The sequence below is a fragment of the Agelaius tricolor genome, unplaced genomic scaffold (genome assembly GCF_023055355.1).
Source record: "Agelaius tricolor isolate 1412-34295 unplaced genomic scaffold, bAgeTri1.0.p SCAF_9, whole genome shotgun sequence".
Lineage (NCBI taxonomy): Eukaryota > Metazoa > Chordata > Aves > Passeriformes > Icteridae > Agelaius > Agelaius tricolor.
This window is the reverse complement of record NW_027269269.1, coordinates 12,789,090-12,807,612: the sequence shown is the minus strand read 5'-3', so window position 1 is coordinate 12,807,612 and position 18,523 is coordinate 12,789,090. Positions and strand designations below refer to the sequence as shown.

Here is an 18,523-nt window from a genome sequence, read left to right as displayed (position 1 = left end):
GGCAGGGACTAGTCAGACCAAGGAGTCTGACAGTGAACTGAGGCACAGGAGGGAGAGATGATGAATTCATGGGGGACTGGGCCTGACCTTGCCTTGCATGTTGAGGTGATTTATTCCAGGCAGTGTTTGGTGTGCCTGGGATTTTGGAGCACAGGCTTTGCAACTTGACCTTTGGCTGCATGTGATCCTGACTCCAGGAGAACAAATAGAAAAGGATAAGACATTGAGATCCATCTGTTTTTCTTGATGGCTGCCATTGTAAGCAACATAATGGAGTCATAACCCTATTGTTGCTGTTAATATTATTATTACCTCTGCCTTACTGGTCTCCATTTCATGATCAGTGTCCACTTAACTTTCCAAGATCTGCATGTAGTTGTGAAGACTAAACCCAAGCTCCTGACCAAGCCCAAGCTCCTGACCTGTGAATAAATGATGAGTTTTGAATAGTAGCCATGGCAGTGAGAAACACAACTGTATGACCCTCTGTTCTGGGAGTTTAGGCCATAAATGTTGGCAAGTACTGCTTTGTAGGGAAACCTTCCTGCCCTAGATTTTGCAGGTATCAAAGGCAGCATAGCAAGGCACTGAGAGCTGGAGTATGTGGGAGGGTTCTCCTGTGCACCCTGGAGCAAGGGGCTTGAGACACTGTGCCTATTGCCTCAGCTGGAAATGGGCTAAGTGTTTGCACTAACCTGACCTTCAAGTCTGCATGGAAATCCGGGACCTCAAGGGCAGTGCTGTCAGGGCAGGTGGAGGCACTTTGCAGTGGAAGCTTTTGTGACAGCCAGTGAGTGTGGGTGCCTCAGAAAAGTCCAGTACCCACAGGGATTTCAGGAGGTAGATAGCATAACTTCTGCCATGGAAGTTCGTTCCTGCTTCCCAGTGTGCCTGGTTGCGAGGCTCTCCATGAAGCCTGGGCTGCTATGCCCTTCCATAGAGAAAGGGCAGATTGTAGCTCTGTATGGCTGTTTCCCCTGGTTTTCCATGCACTGCTCCTGTAGATATTTGAGGAACATGCTTCTCCAGAGGGAAGCGTGGAGCTCTGCTAGTGAGGAGAGCTAAAAGAAAGCCGAGTTTCTTTTTTCTTCTTTTCCAAATTTTGTATGATTTTGACATTTGAAACTGGGTTGTAAATGAAAATACACTTTTTCTGAGGTTCTGCCTCTTCTGCCAAATATTTTAAAGGCACTTTTCCAAGGTGATTATCAAAAATCTGCATTAAGAGATCCCGCATTTAATCTCACATATGCTGATTGCCATGAAGATATTTTCAACAGATACTCTGCCATCGTCTCTGTTATTCTTCAAGAGATAAATAACTGCTGGACTGTAGATGACTCTGTGGGTAACTGGCGGCTGGCTTATGGGTAACCTCTTTTCTGGCACAGAAATAATGGGTTGTTTGTTCCTTCAGTTGAAGTCCTGATGTGTTTTGATGTTTCTGATTTACATTTTTAGCACTGTTCTTGATACCATTCAGTGTTCTGTGAACAGTCTTTAAACTTGGTGTTTATTTTGGAGCCTTGGTTTTCCAGCAAACAAATATGTGATTAGCAATTAATGGTTTTGCTATAAATAAACAAAAGTGAACAGTTCAGCTTTAAATAGTGATCTGTGCTCTGTGGAGCTTTTAATTGAGCCGTGTCTGCAAAGCTGAACCTTTCCAAACACGCAACTGGCTTTGAGGGACTCCCAGCTGTGGTGACTGAACTGGCTGAGTTGGAAAGCTGAAGCTGTGGTGGTTTGAGTTAATGTATGGTTAGCTAAAAAGTGGTTGTCATCTCAAATATCTGTGTGTGAGCCGACCATTGGAGGGGGGGCAGAGTCATAGTTTCAGTACGGATGAAATGTTTGAATGTGGAAAGAGTTCCAGGATGCTGAAGACTTGCAGTGCTGTGCTTTTCCCTTGAGGGCTGCCCTCTGGGTGGTGATGGCTGGTGGAGGTGGCACCAGAGGCACTTCCACACAGCCAAGACAGATCTGTCTCTCCAAGTGCCACAAGCACGCCCTTGTGCGCATCAAAAATAGTATGTTGTTATATTCCCTTCAAAATAATTGGATTTAGCACCTTGTATAGATTTGGGCATTTCTAATGCAGATAGCTGTCCAAGGCCAGCTTTTTTTGGAGAGCTTTTCTTCTTGCAGCGATTGACCTTAACACATGAGCTGGAAGGAAGTTTCTAGGTTTCTCTCAGAACTGTTAGAAAAGTAGATGCAGTCAGCCTTAAACCTATTTCCCACATGATGTCTGCAGTATGTATTTCACTTATCTGGGAGAAAGTATGATTTATTTGACCTGATGTAGCTGTGCATTGCTTTTTACTTAGGCAGGTTAACCAACTACTATGGCCAGAGCTGGATGTAATTTAAAAAAGTAATGGGAAGAGCCCTCTCTCGAAATACTGCCTCTTAAACAAGTGACAAACTTTTTGATTTTTTTTTTTTTTTTTTTTTTTAGAAAAAGTTGGAGAGCAGCCACTGTATTTATCAACAATTGCTTTTTTTGTTTGTTTGTTTCTTTCTTCTTGTGAACAGTTGTGGACTTTTACAGTTTGTCCAAGTTTTCAGAGACTGTTTCATCAGAGGGCCACTGAGAGGCAGATTTTGGGGAGCTGGCTTTCAGGAAGGGGGCTGCTCTGCAGTGCCTAGCAGCCAGACCCATTTAGGGATCTCTAGCTGGTTGTAGATGACTCTGGTGTGTTGCTCCAGAAGCAGCTCCACGTCAGCCTGTGACACAGCGGGAAGTGCCAGCACCCTGCAGATTCCTGCCCTACCAAAAGAAAAATGTTCATTGCTAAATCTAGGTTTTGTTCTCAAATCTCAAACTTGTTGAGAATCTCAATCAAAATATTTTCTCCTTCCACTTCCATCATGATCTCTTTCTGTTGCTGGGTGTCAAAGCTCTCTTGAAGAGATATGGCACTGCAAAACCAAAAATCCAATTCCTAGCCTCAAGATTATTTTTTCTTTCTTCCTGACTAGGTTGGTAAGGTCTAGCTAGTTCTCAAGTGATTGTTCTGTTTAATTGTGTTTTTCTTTAAAGGTACCTGGCTACACTCATGTATCTTCTTTGGTGTAGAGTGAAAAGCTTTATCCTACAGTTGCTTTGTAAAGTCCTTACTGGACTATCATGATTTTGATTTGGCATCTCATAATCATCGGACCACATAATGGTTAGGGTGGGCAGAGATCTTTAAATATCGTCTAGTCCAACCTGACAGTGTTTTTCCTTAATCTCCATTTTATGTCATGTGTTTTATATTGAGGTGTCAGCAGTGAAGAAGCTTTTGTATATGCATCTCTATTTTCAATCTCCCTTCATTTGCCCATCTATAAAGGTCTGGACCATTTGAGCTGCCCTGCCTCCCTACACAGAGTGTCTGAGGGAGATATATAGTATTTTTTTCCTCTGAGAGTAACAGCGTACTGCTGTCCTTATACCTACATACCTATTTATGGCCCTGGAAACAGTAGTTGTAAATCTCATGGACTTCTTTCTTACTATAAACCGTATTCAAAGAGTTTATACAAGCCTCTGCCAGCTGTCAGAAGGAGTATGTGCAGTATCCCAAACACAGAGCAGACCAGAGGCAGCAACCAGCAGCAGCTGGGACTAGTGGGTGTGAGTTTGCAGGAGGACAACCATGGAAGAGAGTTCATGGTGCCACATCCCTTGTGTGGCAAAGATGGAATATGTTTTTTAAGCTGCAGGTACATCATCTTCACATCAGTGCTGCAGCTCAAAAAGTGTTTATTTCATTGCTGTGTTTCACCAGATACTGCAAAAAAACTGAGATTCTGATTGCTCTAGAGTTTTGTACAAAGACTATCTAATCTCAATTGTTGTATTATTATTATTTACCATTATTATTTTCATTATGGTAAGGGCAGAGTTGCAAAAAGCCCAGTCAAATCACTGCTCAAGTCCCACTGTATGCAGCTGGAATGTGCCCCATGGCAGGCTGTGGTCCTGCTCCCCATCCTCAGCAGCCTCTGGGTGTGTGAGTAGAGCTCTTGCCCCTAAGAAACAGAGGTGCAGCTTGGTAAAAAGCTGTCTGCTTGGAGGGGATACAAATTGACTTGTGGTGAAGGGAGAGCTGGGGAAAGACCAGCAGCAACAGGAGTGAGACTCATCAATGCTGGATTTTTGCTGCTGGCATTACACCTTGAAAGAACTTTCAAGCTAGGACTCCTTGAACGGGGGTCAAAGTAGATTTATGAATAATACATAAGGGAAAAAAAAAAAAAAAGAAAGACCAGATAAGCAAGAAATAATATCATTGAATGTGCTCCATAAGGAAGGCCCCATGAAAATAATTGGCTCATTTTGAAACTGCCCCAAAGCGTCCCCATTTTACAGTGACTAAGAACCAGGAGCCAGGGGGAATTTGAGATACACAAAGCGTGAAAACTGGATAGCAGCCTTTGTTTCCCTGGAGGCAGACCACCAAGGGACAAGCTCAAATCCTTTGTAAGGTGGCTCCCAGGAATTCACTTTTGACAGATCTCACATGGTGGCAAATTATTCCTCCCCCCTCCTCCTACATTTTCCTCAAGCCACGTTTCATCCCCATTGGGAAGGGGAGAGTCCAACAGACCCTTTGCACCCTTTATTTGGGAAGAAAAATGATGCTCAGCCCCTGCTCACAGGTGGAAGCATTTGCTGATGAACTGATACTTGGCAAAAATTGGTGTTGTATGGAAAAAATCCCCAGCACCTGCTAGCAAAACAAAGTTATTCATAACATACGGCTGGGTGGCTAAATCTTCAATTCCTAGGGACAGCCTGAATTACACTTGCTACACGCTGAGCGGCCTGTCTCCTGTGTGGAATGACATGCAGGCAGCAGGAGGATTTGCAGCTCTGAGAAAGGTTAGGATTTATAGGGCTGTCTCTTGCAAGGGCTTACTCTGCAGAAATGATCATTTTGTCTTCACCTTCTCTTCTGGGGATAAACACATCATGATATAATCATATATATGGAAAAGCAGATCTTCGTGCTCATCGGGCAGCAGGTAGCTCCATGAATATGTCTCCTGTTGTAAATCTATCAGTGTCACTAAGGTTTTTTTTGCCTCCTGCCTAGACTGGAACACAAATCTTTAATTCATTTCTGTATGGCACATGTTCTAAATTCCTATTCTGTATTCTGACTTCTTTCCCTGGCCAGTAAATTGTTAGCCTTTCCTAACTGGGTGAATTACTGTGGAGTGCAAGGAAGGTGTCTGGCTAGGGGAAGTGTTGTTCAAACATGCTTTTTTCCCTTACTCACTATTAATTTGACAACATGTGAATGATATTGTCTGTGATAATGAGAGTTAAAAAATCCATGTCTCTCTAGTCTGTGTTTCAGCTTTGCAGGTAGAATGACACCTTGGTCTTTAAACTCCTCGATTGATATCTTCCATATGCCTAAATAATAATTCCCATGACTTCAGAAGAGTTTTCAATGATTCTATGCTATGGAAGACACTTCTTCCAAGAGGGCACTGACATACGTGGACTGTCACCTCCTGGTTGCAATATTGACAATGGGTTTGTTGACAGTTCTTTCACTGATGCAGCTTGATGCAAGTCTTTCATAGGTGACAACTGCAAACCTACTACAATGCTTTGCAATCTTCCTTGTATCCTTTTTGCAGCTCCTAATGGCCTGGTCATTCAGAACGTTTTTTGTAGTCAAAACCTTCTGTACCTTTTGCTGTTGTTGATAGAAAATAGCACTGAGAAGGGGTTTCATGCCTTGTGTTTTGATGGTTAGACCATGAGACTAGATTATCTGTTGTTGATGTTTGAATGGCCTTGAAAGATTAAGGCCACTTACAAAGAAATCAAGAGCTTAGACTTCATGTGAACATGATGTTACTGTTCTGCTTCCCAAAAATGCCTTTACATTTTCAAATATACCGTTTTTGCTGTAAAGCTGCTTAGAGAATTGTGGCAACTCTCTCAAGGAAGCAAAAGTAATTGCAAATTGTAGTATTTGTCCATACCATGAGGTCTCCAATCCTGTCTTGTGTGAGTAGACACATGTCCTTTCCCAGCTTCACCAAGAGAAATGCAAATTAAGATGACAGCCTTTCAGTCAAGGTTTTTTGACCCCCCCCCCCCTTTTTTTCCCCATACACATAGGTGCATAAATACCTCAACTCTCAGAAATTTATCTGAATTTTTTTTTCCTTCTCATAGCCCAGAGGACCTATATATGAGCTCCACTGGGTTCTTCACCCTTCATTGAAGCTGGAAGTTAAAGCAAAAATGAGTTTCTTCTGTCTGCAAAAGACACGTTAAAAAGTCTTTAATGGTTATTTTGTGTTAGTTAGTCACATTGCCTGAATTAATTTGCCTAATGGCCAACTGGAAACATGCTCTCAGAGTATAACTTGGAGGCAAAGTAGGGAGAGAGGAGAAGGCACTTTTGTTACCCCTTCTGTTGCCCACTAAAAGCTTATTCCTCCTGTTTGCTGAAGAAATTTGCCTGCTATATTCCTTATATTCTATAAAAGACCTTTTGGCTTTTGTTTACCCAAGAGACATATGCGCTGTTTTTCGAGTATTTTATGATGTGGAGGTCTTTGGATTTAGAAAATTAGCCTAGGGAGAAGGAGTCAAACCAAGGAACAGATAGCACTTGTTTCACATCTATACATTGAGATTAGAACCATTTATGGTGTGCAGGAATCCTGAAGTTCCTGGGACTTCAGCCTTCCTTCTCTGTCTGGTGGGGTGTTATGTTTGGATGCAGCCCAGACTGGAGGTTGCCAGAGCCAAGATGAGATAAAGGAATGATGATCATACCTCTCTCAATTCCTCTAAGGAGCCCCAGCCACCTAGAGGTCCTTGCAGCTATTCTGCGAGGTTTGGTTCATATAGTTAGCCAACTTTGTTCAAGGAGCAAAGGAAAATGACTCAAATGATTAATGGAATTTAAAATCATAGAGTTCTCAATGATATTCAAATTTATTTTAAAGAGTATTAAAAATCAAGACACACTGTTCTGTTTTTCCATTTTTTCCTTCCCACTTCAAGGCAGAGAATTTTATGAGCAGTAGAATGGAAAGATTCTGGACTCCTATATTGTGGGGTTTTTTTTCACTTTGTTGGGTAGTTAGAAGGGATTTGTTTATGTTAAGTCTCTGCTGCCATTGTAGAGCAATTTTCCTCTCTCAGAAAGCTTTTACCTTTTTCCCTGTTCCCTTTTCATTTAATTTCCTTTATGTTTTTCCCCTTTTTTTCCCTTCATACTAACCATGCTGAGCAGTGCTAGAGAATTTTTATTTTAGTAGCTCCTGACCAAACATTTTAAAATCAAGCAAAAATAGTCACAACCTTTCTCTTCACTTTAAACATAACATTTTTTGACAAGCAGTGCCTTTAAAGAAATGCCTCCTAATTTACTGCGGGTTGCTTTGTACTTTGTTTCTGTAACCTATCTCGTTACATTTCCTGTGTGTTAAGTATGTATGTATTATGAACTCTTAAAAACAAATATCCCAGAAGAAAGGAATTCAGTAAATGAATAAAACATTCTTGGGTTGCCCAAGTGGCAGCTTAATAGCTCATCCATTGGGACTTTCATATAATATAATGGTGATAGCCATAGAAATATATGGATAGATGAATAACTTCAATGGGGAGCTTGTTACAACTCTGCATACCACATTTGAGATGAAGTCAAATGCTGAAAGTGCTGCCTGATGTGAAGGTCCAATTTTTCCAGTGCCAACCATGAAATTCTACCTAAAAATACAGAATCTGTGTGTCTATGTATACATATGTACACATAGCTAAAACATGCTTTCAATAGCACACATATACATATGCTGCTTCTAGGTGCAAATTAGTGTTTCAGGACTGATATTAATTGCACTGAACCTCTAAAACTTGGTGGGCTATTGACATGATTGAGCCTGCAGAGGTGTGTTTGAGATAAAGTCTTAGCCCCAGCCTTCTTTAAAAATTATAAGATAAATGGAATAGGAGTATAAGGTTGTTGTGTTTTATTGTCTAGGATATACACAACTTTTTCATTAGGTTCCCCTAATTGCTGAGCTTTGTAAATATCTACATTGATGCCTGTCTGCCACAGCAGTCTGTAACATTGGGTAGGACTGAAAGTAAAGTTTCAAATAATTTATTTTTTTTTTAGTAATGATGTTTTCAGGAAAACTGATTTCCAGTTATGCTGGACTTGGAAACCTGCTGTTGATAGCCCTGAAAGGTAGAGAGAAACCTGCTCATGCTGAACCATGGCATGGACAGGAGAAAGTAGACTACCAAATGAGACAAATAGGATAAGACAATTCATCTCCTTACTTCAAAGAATAGGAAAATTAATTTCTAGGAAGTTTTTGAACTGTGGTGAAAGAAGTCTAGATGCTCATATGAAATGTAACATCAGTCTCTTTTGTAAGCCAGCAAAAATTCTCTCTTTTAGCAGGGGGAGAGAAGGGTATTGTGGTGTAGACAATGGACGCTGAAGTGCTCTTCATGAAAGGCAGCAATACAGTGATTGTCTGATTGTTTCAATAATGCACATCACAGAAAAGGTCCAGCCATTTATTTTCCCATGAGAGCTGTCTCATTAGAATTTCTCATTTTCATTGGCTGAATTTCCTCAGCAGTTTATTGTATGTTGTGTAAACACATGTGTATATATATATATATATATATATATATATATATATATATATATAATATAAATACAACTGGCATCATCTCCCACACTAGTCTGAGGCAACAGCTTTTACTTTCAGTACTCAAAAGTAATCCCATAAAGCCCCATGAAAATAAGGGACTTTAATATTTTCATACTGGTGGATTAAATTGATGAATGTTTGTTGTGCTGAAGAATAAAGTTCCACTGCTGGTCTTTCAGCTGAATGAAGTGGTAACAACAGTAAAATAATCTTTCCCATATGAAGTAGACAAATTCCATCCTGGGGCTTCTGGAACCTGTTCCCTCAACCTGTTCCCTCATGAACCCTAAGCATATTGGAGAATTGTGCTTATTTGATGTATGAACTGTATGGAACAAGATGTTAATCATAGGACTCACATGCTATGTGCATAGGAATTGAGTGGGCATATTCAGAAAAGGAACTACCACAAATGAAATTCACTGGCTTCTAGGGGGAATGCAGATCCAGAAGGTGATACATAAATTCCAAAACTTGCATGCAATTTATAAATCTCCTTGGGGAAGCTGAAATCTTGTTGGAAGTTTAAATTAACCTGTGTCATTGACAACTTTTACTATCCTTTTCCTCCCTGTGTTCTAGCTTGGAGAAAACTACATTTTCAAGTAGCTTTTAAACAACAATGAGAACAACGTGTGTGTGCAGGGGGTCTTTCAATCGTTGCCTTTTAAAATCAATTTTTATGATTTTCACAAGTAGCAGTGCATGTACTCTGTAACAAAGATACTTATTCCCATCACCTTATGGTAGCACCTGCCTAGTTTCCTCAGGCTCCTTTCCTTGCTTTCAAGGAGGAAGGGATAGATAAGCAGGACTTGGCTCCCCCCTTCTGCAGTACCCTCCAGCAACCTTCAGCCAGTGCCTCCACTTATTTTGTCTCTGCTTAACCACACAGTTTAGATTCTTGAAGTGAGGCACTGGGCCTTTTCTGAAGGTATTTGTATTTAAAGTAATGACTGCATAATGACCTTCTTATTCTACTTGTTCTTGATGGCTCAAATGTCATCATTCTTAACTGATCATAAAAAAAAGTAACATTTGACTATGACAGTAATGCATACATATGAAAATCCTGTCTCTCTTCCAAATGTTGGGACTGAAAAGGAATTTTCCAATATGCTCTGAAAACAAACAAGTTTAGGCTTAGGTGGAGCTGCTGATAAATAAGAAAAAAAATTTCTGTATGTGGTTCATCTTTCAATATAAATTTATACAAGTATGTATAGTGGATTTTATTTTTTTTTTACTGTGATTATTATTCTGGACTGTATGCATGTGTAAATGGATGTGGTAGGGTCTTTTATTTTAAAAATGTGTGCATACATATATGTAGTTATATGTATGTGTGTGTATATATGTATGTGTGTACATATATATACATATATATATGTGTATATATATATGTATATATATATGTGGACATGCATATATACTACTCAAACAGGTTTGAAAATACCCTGACTGGTGTGATTATATGTCTGTGTGTGTATAGTGTTCTCTATTTCTGTTTTGTTAAAGATGTGGTGAATTGATATTACATAGATTTTACTTTCAGTTAGAAATTTAGTAAGTAATTTTGACATGTCAATTCACAGTACGGTTTTTATCTCTTGTTCAACTATTTCCTGTTTTTCCTCTCTGTCACAGGGTGAAAGAATGATGTGATGGATGTGAATATGGGCCGCTGGTCAGGCTCACGGCTACCTCCGTCATGCCTTGCCCTTCTGATTGTCAAGTTCCTGGCCTTGGTTTGCCAGGTGGCTCACGGGATTTCCCCTCCTGGCTTTCACTTCACACATTCCACTTACAATGCCACAGTGTACGAGAATTCTGCAGCCAGGACCTATGTCAACAGTCAGACGAGGATGGGCATTACCATGGCTGACCTTTCCTGGGATATCAAGTACAAAATAGTGTCTGGTGATGATGAGGGCTTTTTTAAAGCAGAGGAAGTCATCATTGCTGATTTCTGCTTCCTCAGAATAAGGACTAAAGGTGGGAATTCTGCGATATTGAACAGAGAAATCCAGGACAACTATTTATTGATGGTAAAAGGGTCTGTCAGAGGAGAGGACTTGGAAACATGGACAAAAGTGAACATCCAGGTGTTGGATATGAATGACCTAAGACCTTTGTTTTCACCAACCACGTACTCTGTCACAATAGCAGAAAGCACTCCCTTAAGGACTAGCATTGCACAGGTGACCGCAACAGATGCGGATATTGGGTCCAATGGTGAATTTTATTATTACTTTAAAGGTAAAGTTGATCTCTTCTCAGTTCATCCTACGAGTGGTGTTATCTCTTTAAGTGGCCGGTTAAATTATGATGAGAAAAACAGATACGACCTTGAGATTCTGGCAGTGGACCGTGGGATGAAGCTGTATGGAAACAATGGCGTAAGCAGTACTGCCAAGCTTTATGTTCACATTGAACGTATAAACGAACATGCCCCAACAATAAGTGTAGTAACCCACATTCCCTCCCCATCAGACAAGGAACCTACCTATGCAGTTGTTAATGTTGATGACCTAGATGAAGGAGCCAATGGAGAAATTGAATCTGTTTCTATTGTTGCTGGAGATCCTCTGGAACAATTCTTTCTGACTAAAGAAGGGAAATGGATGAATGAGTACAAAATCAAGGAAAGAAAGCCTATTGACTGGGACAGCTTCCCTTATGGTTACAACCTCACTCTCCAAGCTAAGGACAAAGGATCTCCTCAGAAATTTTCTGCGGTCAAACTGGTCCACATTGCTAGTCCCAAGAAAGAAAGTATCCCCCTGAAGTTTGAAAAGGAAGCATATGATATTTACATCAGTGAATTTTCACCTCCTGGTGTGGTGGTTGCAGTAGTTAAGCTGATGCCTGAGCCACAGGGTGTGGAATACAGAATATCTCCAAGTGAGGATGCTGAGTATTTTAAGATCAATCCCAACACAGGCCTTATTACTACTGCTCGTCCTTTGAAAATCATTGAGAAGGACCTCTATGAATTAGAAGTATATGCAAACAAAGGTGGTGATTTAAAAGCCCAGGTTACTGTCAGGTTAGAGGATGCCAACGATCACACTCCAGAGTTCCAGCAGCTCTCCTACAGCTCATTCGTCAATGAAAGTGTCCCGGTGGGGTCCAGCGTTTTGGCAGTGTCAGCCGTTGATGAAGATAGGGGAGAGAACGGATACATCACCTACAGTATTGCCAGTCTGAATTCACTGCCATTTACAATAAACCAGTTTACAGGTGTCATCAGCACATCTGAAGAACTGGATTTTGAGTCCTCACCAGAAAGTTACAGGTTCATTGTGAGAGCATCGGACTGGGGTTCTCCCTACCGCCACGAAAGTGAGGTGAATGTCACCGTATACATTGGCAATGTCAATGACAACAAGCCCCTCTTTGAAAAAGTGGCCTGTCAGGGAGTGATTTCATCTGATTTTCCTGTTGGTGGTCACATCACTGCTGTTTCTGCAATAGACATAGATGAGTTAGAGCTTGTGAAGTACAAAATAATCTCTGGAAATGAACTTGGCCTTTTTTATTTAAGTCCAGACTCCGGTGTCCTGCAGCTTAAAAAATCTCTTGTTAACTCTGGCATAAAGAATAGCAATTTTGGCCTTAAGATAACGGCAACTGATGGAGAGAACTTTGCTGATGCTATGTTTGTTAATATTTCAGTAGTTCATGGGAAAGTGTCTTCAAAGACCTTTAGCTGTAGAGAAACTAGAGTTGCTCAGAAGCTAGCAGAAAAATTGCTCAAAAAGGCAAAAGCAAATGTGAAACTGAATTTGGAAGATGGTTTTCTTGATTTTTATTCAGTCAACAGGCAGGCACCTCATTTTGATAAATCCTTTCCTACTGATGTGAAGGTTTCAGAAGATCTGCCAGTTGGTGCCACCATCCTGAGGATAAAAGCCTATGATGCTGACTCAGGCTTTAATGGAAGAGTACTTTATACAATTTCTGATGGTAATGTAGATAGTTGTTTCAACATTGACATGGAGATGGGGATACTTAGTGTTCTCATGCCCTTGGACCGTGAAAAAACAGAGCTCTATCTCCTTAATATTACAATTTATGATTTAGGTAATCCACAGAAATCTGCATGGAGACTGCTGACTGTCACTGTGGAGGATGCAAATGATAACAAGCCTGTTTTTCTACAGGACAGTTATTCAGTTAATATTTTAGAAAGTACGAGTCTTGGCACAGAGATTATCCAGGTAGAAGCCAGAGATAAAGACTTAGGATCTAATGGTGAAGTGACTTACTCAGTACTGACAGACACCCATCAATTTGCTATCAACAGTTCCACAGGAGTGGTCTATGTTTCAGATCAACTAGACCGGGAAGCAAAAGCAAACTACACGCTGAAGATTGAGGCTCGGGACAGAGCAGAGAGTGGCCATCAGCAGTTTTCCGTTGTGCCTCTGAAGGTTTTTTTGGATGACGTTAATGATTGCTCTCCGGCCTTTATCCCATCCAGCTACAACGTGAAGGTCCTTGAGGACCTGCCAGTTGGCACTGTCATAGCTTGGTTGGAAACTCATGATCCAGACCTGGGCTTGGGAGGCCAAGTGCGCTACTCGCTGGTGAACGATTACAACGGGCGGTTTGAGATTGACAAGGCCAGTGGCGCCATCCGCCTCAACAAGGAGCTCGACTACGAGAAGCAGCAGTTCTACAACCTGACCGTGCGTGCCAAGGACAAGGGGCGCCCGGTTTCTCTCTCTTCTCTTTCTTTTGTGGAAGTTGAAGTGGTGGATGTTAACGAAAATCTTTATACCCCTTATTTTCCTGACTTTGCTGTCATTGGATCTGTAAAGGAAAACTCCCGCATTGGTACAAGTGTTTTGCAAGTTGTTGCTCGAGATGAGGACTCTGGAAGAGATGGGGAGATCCAGTATTCCATCAGGGATGGCAGTGGCCTGGGGAGATTCAGCATTGATGAAGAAACTGGTGAGTTTTGCTTCTAATTTCTCCTTCATAGAGGTTTTTTTCAAAAGCAAAGCTGAGGCATAATTGTTTTCTACCCTTAACAAGAAATTCAGTTCTTCTTAACAGGCAAGATAAAATTAGAAGTAAGGATTTTCCAGGCACAGCAAGGACATGATTTAATTACCAGGTTACATTAATCACTCTCTGGATGTGAAATAATACGCATTTCTTTTCAGCAGCTATGTGAGAGCTCCATTTAGAAGGCAGTGATAGTTACAGAATGACTCGCTTACAGTCACTGCATTATCTGTTGATCACTGTAAATTACTCAGGCCACCTCCTGATCACATCACAATACTCATGACTTTAGATCCAGTGTTAAACCCAATGAAATAAGGAGCATGAAAGAAAGATTATTTTGTCCTAAAACCTATTTGTGGCCTTGCTCTTGTTGCTGGGAGTCATTTTTCATGAGAGTTACTCTGGAATGACATACCATCCTCTGTAATACACTTTCTTGTGTTTATCAGTGTTGGTGTGCTTATGTAAAAGGTAAAAATCCAGGGAAATGTTCATAGCTGTAAATGACCTGTGCTAGTTTTCCTTTGGTGCCAGTAGTATTATAAATATTGATGTTAGAAAGCATTGTTAATATAGTGAAGCTTCTTCAGGTGCTGAACTTTATTACCATACTACCCTATTGGAAAATGTTCAAAATACTAAATATAAAAGTGTGTTTAGTAAAACACTTAAAAACTGGCTGTTTAAATGTCTGATGGTTGTTGGGAGTAATGGTGCAGCTGTGCACCACTAGAAGTAGTGAGGGAATTAGAAAATATTAGTCAACAGTTTCAGAAATTACATTAAATATGTTAGGGCTGTGGATTTACTGTGGTTTGTATGTCTTCTTCTGAAGCTTTTAATTGAGAATGTGGTATTAAACATAAGATTAAAATTTATGTTTTGGCAAATTCAAACTGTTTAATCAAATGTCAACTTTCTAAACTGAACGTTATGAAAAACAGACGACATCACAAATGCTGTGGCTCTCATAGTATAAGCAGAGAAAAATATTTTATTCTATTTTTGCTACAGCCTTGCTGCTACAGCTGTACACAGATGATTGCAGTCAAAACCTTATGTCCGGAAACATCAGACTTGAGTGTCAGAAGTCAAGAGGGCAACTAGTGTAATTTCCAGGAATGTTAGAAACCCGCATATCCTACAGCGCTGGTAGTAGCGGAAGGCATTCAGGCAACATTATTTAGACATTTGGAGATGTGTTTAAATATTAAGCTCCTGCATTTGAAAATGTCATCCTACCTATTTATTGAGTTGTATCAACTTCGTCTCAATGGGCTCTTTATAAGGCACGGGGAGGTTGGTGCCAATGCTGCAATATTGATACAGAAATCTCAGCATTTGACATTTATTGAACTTAAAAGAGCTGGTGGGGAAACTCCACCAGCTCACTGCATGTCACTCATAAGTGAAATAAGCAGTTTTTTACCCTGTGCCTACCCTAGTAGAGGTGATGGCTTAGAATAAGTTAGGTCCCTTGTTCAGTAAAGCACAAATCTTGTTTTAATGGGAATGGAAATTGTAGTCAGTGTTCCAAATATACTTTCTTTCTAAAATTGAAATATATTTTGTGGAGGCATAAAAGCCCCAAATCTCCCAAGACACAAAGGTTTTTCTGCCTTTCACTCTTTCATGAGTGTCATGTGAAAATGAGCCAACCTGTGCGATTTCACTTAATCATTCCAGAAGATAATATAGCAGATCAAGAGGTTTGGGACTCTTGTTTCTGATTTCTGCAGATGTTCAATGCCATGTAAGCCTTCTTGAAAGCAATTTGAAGAACACTTTGGGTGCTGAGCTGCAGCCAGGGTGATGTGGAGGGCAGGGCTTCAGGGTTACTCCAGGTCATGCTGTTGTAAGCTGAATGCAGGATTTGACCTTCTGTGTCAAATAAAATGCAACATTAATACTCTGCTATTGAACTGGTGGCAACTTAAATGCTGCTGAATGATGAATCAGCTTTCTAGCTGTAGAAAAGGGCTTAAGTCACATATTGAATTAATTTATAAAGAGATAGCTGTTTATTTACTTTCAGTATAGTTCATTTGTCACTTTTAAACTGACCAACTCTATTGGCTTATGTACCGTCTCTCCTGAAATTTGTGAAAGTAAGCAGGAGGGTGAAGTACAACAAATCAATATTTTTGGCTGCTGCCTTAATGAAAAGATGACTGCAGCATCCATTATAATCATTAGGATATAAACTGGGCCAAATTCATCCTGATATATGAGCAGGCTGAACTGCAAGCAAGTCTGTGCTTTCAGCAAAATTCTGCTCAAATGCATTGTTTTTATTTTTCTGAAATATTACATGTTAGTGGTGTTGCCCTGTGTGTTGAGTGAGATGTGCTTTTGCTTCCTGAGGCACATGGATACTGAGGAGTTGAAATGAGGAGAAGCAGGCCTTCATGATGGATACACACTGCGCCATGCAGCTGTGCATTTGTTCTCATGGTGTCTCCTTCCACTACAGATGTAAATAGGTGCATAATGGTGCATCTGGAAAAAATGAGGCTCGGGGGAGACCTTCTCACTCCCCACAGCTGCCTTAAAGGAGCTTGTAGTGAGGTGGGGGTCAGTCTGTTCTCCAAGTAACAAGTGTCAGGACAAGGAGAAATGGCCAGGAGAGGTTTAGATTGGGTGTTAGGGAAAATTTATTCATTGAAAGAGTTGTGAGCCATTGGAACAGGCTGCCCAGGGATGTGGTGGAATTACTATTTCTGGAAGTGTTCAAAAAACGTGTGGATGTTGTACTCATGGCTATGGCTTAGTGATCAACTTTGCAGTGCTGGGTCAATGGTTGGGCTCAATGATCTTTCAGTTGAAAGTTAAATGAGTCTATGATCTATCTCCAGCAAGCTTGATCTAGTTTTTGGCTTTTCACAACAGGCTTTTCTCCATCCAGGTAAGAACAGTGGATTGCAGTCAGGGAGCTTGGGAGTCTTCTCTGTATTGGTCCTTGTGGATCCTTCTGCACAGTGTAAATGTGCAAATCTGGGTGCTGTTGTAGCTTGGTGAGAGTTGTACCATGGGGGTGAGCCTTCCTACAGTGCTGCTCTTTGCCTCGTGTCATATAGAATTGGTAGATTGAAGAGTATTGTTATTGCAGCATTCACTGCTAAATATGCCAGTTCATACACAGTGGTAACCAGAAGCATAGCAAGTATTTGCCAGACAGAAGTGTGAATCACTTCCTAATTTGCTTTAGTGGATTTACTTTCCATTTCCAGGAGTCAGAGCAAGTACAAATCTGTAAATAAACAGAAAGTCTCCTGAAGTGGATTGCTGCAGTTCCTGACCTTTCAACTCCATCTGTGGTTTCCCACTACCTTAGATAGAAAATGAAATTTCTCATGGGTTTAGAAGTCAGTCATGATTTATAACTAAAAAATCTGGTTTCAGACTTTTCTAGAGGTTAAAAAAATGGAGGAACTTTTTTTATTTATTGACTGTTGATATAAATGTCAGAAACATGCCATTTAAAAACCTTGCACTGAGGAACATGTAATGTGATCCTTCTGTCTCCTGTTATAAACTGCCTTTTTTTTCTTTTCCCCGTCATGTTCATTTTTTTGGGATCCAGATATGTAATCTGTTATAAAATATGGTCGTCTATGTCGCAGACATCTTTCATGAAAAATCCTTTCTTAGGATTTTTCCTTGTGAGAAGCTGCAGTTTTCAGCAACCAAAGTAAACAATGGTTATCTGCTGCTGTGGAATGCAACAGGTGATTGGTCTCCTGTGGGTGTTTGGATTTCTTGACCACTCATGGCAGAGCTGGCTCTTGCTCTGTCTGAGACACAGATCTTTGTTATTCATTCCTTTTCTATTCTTAGCTTAGCTAGCTGCTGAAGAAACCTTTCCTTTCTATTGCTTTTTAGTATAGTCTAATGTAACATATATCATAAAATAATAAATCAAGCCTTCTGATCATGGAGTCAACATTCTCGTCTCTTCTTCATCCTGAAAACCCTTGTGACCACAGTCACAATTGGTGACCCTCGACTGAGGAGGACAATCATCACTTGGTGAGACCACCAGAGGAGCATTGCTGCACTGGGTAAACCCTGAATGTGTGGCATTGATGGTTGCTTCACAAGTGACCACAGAAGTGGATTCTAGCCAGGAGCTGAAGAACTGAAGATCCGAATTTGGACAGAGTTCACAGCAAGGCTGACCACGAAGAGAACCTTCTGAAAAGCCTCCAGGAAGATGTTCAGAAAGCTCAGCAGCACCATGCAGATAGCCAGAGAGTCCTGGACACTGTCACAAGGTACTGTTGGTTTTTCCCCTCCTAAAGATGAGGCCATTCGCAGTTTGTGGCTGCTCATCTGGAGGACTTCTCCCCTAGAGGATGAGGTTCCATTCTCCCCTTCAGAGGAGAAACTTATTGCCCTCTGGCAAAAATGGGGTGAAGAGGACAGAATTCTCCTGTCAGAGACAGATTTTTATGAGTTTTTTCGATGGGCAAAGCTCTTTGGGTTTTTTACGAATGTGCTATATGCCCTTGATGTGTTTGTCTGGGAGTGTATGGGCTCCATTTTCCATTTCTTTTTATACCGGGGGTTCGGATGCCCCTCGATTTATCCAACCTTTTTGAAGCTCTTTCTAGTCTTGAAACGGAGAGCAGCTGTTTTTCCCTGGATTGCTAACTGCAAGGGCAAAGCCCCGTTCCCCCCGATTCCGGGGGAAGACCCTTTGGAAGGGGACGCTCTGCTGCTTTCCAGCCCCCCTGAACCACAGTGGGGGGGCAAAGTTTCGCCTGCAGCCGAAGTTTTTTTTACTGCGTCTTCGGAGCAT

General features: G+C 40.9%; 1 protein-coding gene across 10 annotated transcripts in view; it reads left to right on the top strand.

Annotated features, from left to right (window-relative positions):
* Positions 1-18,523, top strand: part of FAT3 (FAT atypical cadherin 3) — a 403,498-nt gene that overhangs the window by 76,917 nt on the left and 308,058 nt on the right. For all 10 annotated transcript variants that reach the window (XM_071432782.1, XM_071432789.1, XM_071432787.1 and 7 more), the window contains exon 2: positions 10,351-13,662. In XM_071432782.1, coding sequence (XP_071288883.1) covers positions 10,368-13,662 — 3,295 coding nt within the window. In that variant the 5' untranslated portion in view covers positions 10,351-10,367. The remainder of the gene's footprint in view (positions 1-10,350; positions 13,663-18,523) is intronic.